Here is a 5729-nt window from a genome sequence, read left to right on the forward strand (position 1 = left end):
TGTCAGATGTGCGGTCACTGTCCAATGGGGAGCGAGATAGAGAACACGCCCATTTAGGAGACAGGAAGTTTAACCATTTCATACCATTGGAGCAGCCTCTAATGGGATATCTTGGTAAATAGAGTATCTTTGCTTTCACTTAAAGAATCCCCAGAGTCCTCCCCCTCCCAGCTTTTTGAATGTGATGATGTAATACTGGAGTGTGTGCAGGTCCTATAAATACAAGCCAGGCTCATTTGTATCAGAGACGAGCAAAGCACCAGACCTCTACAGCTACAACATCAACATCAAGATGATCGACAGAGAAATTGCACTTGAAGCTTTGGATGTGCTCTGCAATGCCAAAGTAACTGCCATCAACCGGAGTGATGAGTCCAGGGAATCGGTTGGTGATGGATCTGGAGGAGCAGAGCTGCTTTTGCGTTCGTTTGGGTTTGGCAATGTCCCTACGAATGAAACAACAGGACAAACCGAGCCTAAAGAACAGATCAAGCTTGAAATCCAGATCGACGAGGAGGAGTTCTTTGACCCTGGATACGACTATGACTTCACCAACCTGAAAGACACTGAGACTTACTACAGAGGTGATGAGGAGTATAAACGCCCATGTGGGTACAAACGCTTTGCCCTCAAGGTGAGTGCCCTTTTATTGTGTCTTTGAATGAGCATCAGGTTTCTCACTGCAGTTTTTCAATACCCAAATCTCAATATTACAATATCAAAAATCTGAGTCAGCATAAAATGTTTACAGTTTGAATCCCCTGGTCTGTTTGTGTATCTTTTTTTTATAATAAGCCGCATTTCCACTGCAGGAGTTCCTGGAAAAAGGAGGGGGTAGGAACTTCTACAGGAACCGTCCTCTCACTCGGCCTCTCGGTGGCCGTGTCTCCACTGCAGACAGGAACCCACAGGGCTCTGATGGCGACGTGCAATAGTTTCGATCATTGCGTGGTCGTTGTGCAGCGTTTTTTTTTTTTTTACTGCTCTTGTTGTTGTTGTTTTTTCTGTCAGTATAGACGCTTTCTTAAAAAAAAAAAAAGCCGTCTCGATCGTCACGTAGCCTAATCCCGCGATCGCCAATTTACCACTCTTTTTTTTTTTTTTTTTTTTTACCAGGCATACTGCTACTCTCGTCTTTTACTGAGTTATTCTCTCTTTTTTCCGGCCGTTTTTCCGTTTTTAGTAACGTTGGGTTATAAAAAAATTAGGGCTGTCAAACGATTAATTTTTCTAATCGCGATTAATCGCATTTTTCCCATAGTTAACTCGCGATTAATCTCTATTAAAAATTATTATATATAGCACTTTGTACATTCAACACTCCAAAGTGTTGAAAGTCCAAGCCAAAGTGTTATAATCTCTAGACAAGCAACTTTTAGACCAGACCTGTAGGCCTACCTAATCATAACACATGATGCATGAAACTCACACAGAGAATTGCATCCAGTGGAAATTGCCCTTTACTTTGCTACACCTCTGCCTGGCCATGTGCATTTGTTGACAACAGAAGCCGTCAAAAAATCAATGGATGGAGCTGTGGATATATGTTAGACTGTGTATATTTGTGTAGCAACCAACTTGAAGGTGCCTTACCGCCACCTACTGGACTGGAGGTCCCACACTCCAGTCCTCCAGTCCAGCAGACAGAGGACAAAATGGGCCGCGATTAACAGCGATTAAAAAAATGTAACCGCTATTTTTTTTATTAATCGCATCGCAATTAACGCATTAACTCTGACAGCCCTAAAAAAAATGCATCTTATTTTGGGGCTTTCTCTTAGCGTCACTTGATCCTGCTTTGAGTCTGACCAATCAGCACAGAGTAAAATCTCAAGCCCCACCAGGACTTCTTCAGGGCCGATCCGAGTACCGGCCCCGTAAAGGTTCCTGTAAGCGGCCCTGTGGGGGAGGTTCCTGCAGTGGATACACGCACCAACTGGGCTGGCCCCGTAAAATGACCCCGAAGTTCCTGCAGTGGAAACGCGCCTATAGAACTCTTTGACCTTTAGCAGTAAAATCTACATAGCTGCTAACACCATTAGCCTCAGGTAATATCATATCATCAAATTGACAGAAAAGAAAACAAAGGAGAGAATAGTTTGTGTTTTACCACAGGTCCTGGGTGAGTATGAGGACGATACCTGGCTGGGACACGCCGGCCGTACCACTGAATCGGTGAAGGGGGAGTGGCCTGTGTCGTACCATGGGTCTGCAGAGGACAGTGTTGATCACATTATCAAAGAATACCTCAAGGTTTGTTTTTATCCTCCGTTTTCAGTGTGGAAATTGTGGTATACTGATGTGTTGATGAAAAGAAGGGATCACCGCTGACACGTCTTCGCTTGTATTCAAAAAAGAAGTTTATTAACAAGAAGAAGAACAGTGTACAAAAATATCGAATCCTGGAGCATCTCTGGTCCAAAATGAGATCTCTCTCTCTCAACTCAAAAACCTTCCTTTTTATATGTTGGCTTATCTCCAACACTCCACCTTCTCCAGACAGAGAGAAACCTCCCGTCCAGATGACCAATGACCTCTAACTTGACCTTTTAACTTTTAGGCTAGCAAAAACCCATATCCTGTATCCCATGTCTCTTACCTATTAGAGAAGACAACAGGATCATTCAGTCATATTGAACCATGCATATCCCATTAGGTCGGATGACTTCTAAGCAAATTATGGAACCCATGAAGTAGAGCATCTGTCCAGAAAAGGCCTACATACGTACAAAGAAGAACATACAATAGTTTAAGATATTTAAGTAAAAGAGTTAAAGGGACAACGAGGAGTTTCTATTCGGTTATAAAAAAGTCTCACGTTAATGTGGATGAATCTCCGCTACCCACACTTGTTAATGGGCCCATTTTCGATAAATATATCGTTCTGTCTCTATCGTTATTTTGTTATTATTAGTGGTGGCGGAAGTGCTGGTCGAGCCGACCAGCGTTTCCTTCGTTGCGAATCATGAGAATAACGCAGCCGCATCGCTGTTTATGGTCGGAACTACGGTGGTATGTGAACCTCTTTGAACCTCTGACTTTAATTATTGATGAATGAAAACATGAGTCCGTCTTGCGCCCGGTCAAAGAAATGTACGGTGCGCGCGGAGGCTCATAAATGTAGTGTGAAAACGCTTCGCTTTTCCAAAACTCCTCGTTGTCCCTTTAAGGAGTATAATATACTACAAAATATAAATGGTGTGTGAGTGTGTGTTCTGATGAACTCATCACTTCACAGTTAGTGAAGTAAGAAACTACGGAAGAACCTAAAGGGTCATACATCCATACTTTTTATTCCATCCATTTTCCCGTGATAACGAGAGAATTCCTCCGTTTTCTCGTGATCACAAGATAATTTTCCTTTTTTCTCCTGCTCCTCTGACATTGCTACACTGAATGATGTTTCCTGCAATGATTTAATAGACTGCGGAGTGGTTCCCAAACCGCCGCGCACCCGCTTCAAATTTCTAACAGAGCTGAATGATATTCTATGTGTGTTTCTCTTCGACAATCATCACGGAGGCAACGTCTTTCCACATACAGTACGGGCTGCCTTCACCTTTCAAACGGGCAGATCATTGTGCAAAATACCGGTCAATATTGGGGGGTCCTCCATCTCCCGATTGTTGCGCAAGGCAGCTCAATAACTCCTTGTGAGTGACCACAGCAACCACAAAATTGAAATACTGTAACTACAGTTTGCGTCTGTAAGCCTATTTCTTCTAAAATGAGGCAGTTGAAGAGAGGAAAAACACAGAATACAGAGGTGTATGCCTTTATATAAGAGACATCACAACGTGAACGAGGGAGGATCGGATGGTGGCTCAGGTTTAGTGAAACTGTCAGCTGCACATCTGTCAGCAGCTGCTTCAATCACACACGTCACAAACTTTAATTTGAAGGGACAAACCGTGACTTTGTTGCCCATAGACATTACCATATACGTTTTTTTTCTCGAAATCTCGAATTAATTATCTCGTTATCACGGGAAAACGGATGGAATAAAATGTATGTATGTATGTATGTATGTGGGCCTATGACCCTTTAGGGCTTCCGTAGGAAACAGAGTGGGAAACAGCAACTTTAACATCCAGGTCATTTTAAAGCTAACAAAAGTGAAATAATGTTGCTGACAAAGCTCAAAATCAAGAACCAGTGTGAGGAAACTGTAAATCCCACTAAGAGTCAGCTCCATAACAAGAAAATGTATCCATAATACAACAAAGCTCAGCAGCTACAGACTGCATGAAATGATTTTAAAGCATGTCCACACACTAGAGTAAAAGCTGTAAGATCCAAGTGTTTGAGGTTGATAAGTTGTTGAATTCTAATTCATGCTTGCATCAAACAGGCAGCAGACGGAGCTGTGTGGGGGATTTACTCTACTCCTGACTTCCTTGAGGCAGATATAAATGTCCCAACAATCCACTCCAAGAAGGATGGAAAGTACTACACAGCATTTCTGCAGAATCGAATCAACCCCAAGTACATTGAGAAATTTTACAATGATACGTACTGGATGATCAAAATCCCTGAAGGAACATCAGAGGAAGAACAGAAGGAACTGGTAAAGAGAGCCATCCGTCCTTATGGCCTCTTGATGAAAAGAGTCTAATGTAGAAATAAAACAAGAAATGAAAGAAAAAACATCTTTCCAGTTGTATCTTGTAAGTGGGTGTGTAGTCTATACAATGTGAAGTGTGTCTTTAGCAGTTCTTACAAAATATTCTGATGTTAATTCAGACATGAAGTTCATAGTCAACCATGTAAGACCAAATAAACTAACTATAACTAATCTTATCACTTTAAATATGCAATGTAGCAGAAAATGCTCATATTGATCCATCACCTGCCTGCAGATTCATCTAGTATTTATTATTAATTAATTCATGTATTTATTTTGTTACCTGTTTTATGGAAAGACGAAATGAACCAACTATAACCTATAACCTGCTGCCTCTGTGACATTGTTCCCAATATTTCTGAGCCAGGTGAGGAGCAGAGTCGTTGAAATCCCTCAGGTGGAGACAGTTTTGTTTATTTATGTCCATAAATCTTAATGTGATTTCCCAGAAGGCAGGTGAATTCTTGGAAGAGAAGGATGGCATCGAAAGTGAAACTATTTCAGTGTGACAAATTCACAAAATGATAGTATCATATAGTCTGTAATATGATATGAAGCATTTATTATTAGATATGAGTGACACAAAGCAGGTTTACATGCAGCTAAAAACAAACACTGAATCTTCTGAAACTGAAATTAAAAATGTCACTATGACTTCTTCGTGGATATTTGTCATTAGTGTGTTTAAACTCATTTCTTACTCCTAAACTCAAACATTAATCCCTGACTTTAAAGCTTCAGTTGGTAACAATTATTCAGTCTTATCAGAGAAATAATCACGGTAAAATATTTACACAAAATTTAAGTTGGACTTTATTAATCCCCAAGGGGATGAGTATTAAATATTCAAGTCATTGATTGTCTTTTATACCAAATGTTTAACTTTATTGTATCGGTTTTTATTATTATTAGGCAGAGGTTCATAAAGAGACCTGATGGAGTATTGTATTGAAATTTCCGACCAAGTTGCGGAGTTTATTTTCACTTTCATCAACTTACCAACTGGAGCTTTAACTCCAAATTTTGTCTGCATTCTGGTTCCCATCTTCTCGCCAGCGGATCAGGAAATCACCATATTCACCAAAGTAATGTTCACCAACATAAA

The 5729-nt window shown here is 40.7% G+C and overlaps 1 protein-coding gene across 1 annotated transcript; it reads left to right on the plus strand.

Moving 5' to 3' along the window:
• The first annotated feature begins 279 nt into the window (after positions 1 to 279).
• LOC310988005 (uncharacterized protein) lies at positions 280 to 5424 on the plus strand. Its single transcript, XM_083974485.1, has 3 exons — positions 280 to 634; positions 2116 to 2253; positions 4352 to 5424. Exons 1-3 carry the CDS (start codon positions 293 to 295, stop codon positions 4613 to 4615), a joined length of 744 nt encoding a protein of 247 aa, XP_083830611.1. The 5' UTR covers positions 280 to 292; the 3' UTR covers positions 4616 to 5424.
• Positions 5425 to 5729: the final 305 nt, after the last annotated feature.

The sequence above is a fragment of the Trachurus trachurus genome, assembly GCF_905171665.1.
Source record: "Trachurus trachurus genome assembly, chromosome: 6".
Classification (NCBI taxonomy): domain Eukaryota; kingdom Metazoa; phylum Chordata; class Actinopteri; order Carangiformes; family Carangidae; genus Trachurus; species Trachurus trachurus.

Coding starts and splice junctions, on each gene's coding strand:
- LOC310988005 (XM_083974485.1), top strand. CDS start 293: ATGATCGACAGAGAAATTGCACTTGAAGCTTTGGATGTGCTCTGCAAT. Junction 635..2,115: donor ACAAACGCTTTGCCCTCAAG/GTGAGTGCCCTT, acceptor GTTTTACCACAG/GTCCTGGGTGAGTATGAGGA. Junction 2,254..4,351: donor TTATCAAAGAATACCTCAAG/GTTTGTTTTTAT, acceptor TGCATCAAACAG/GCAGCAGACGGAGCTGTGTG.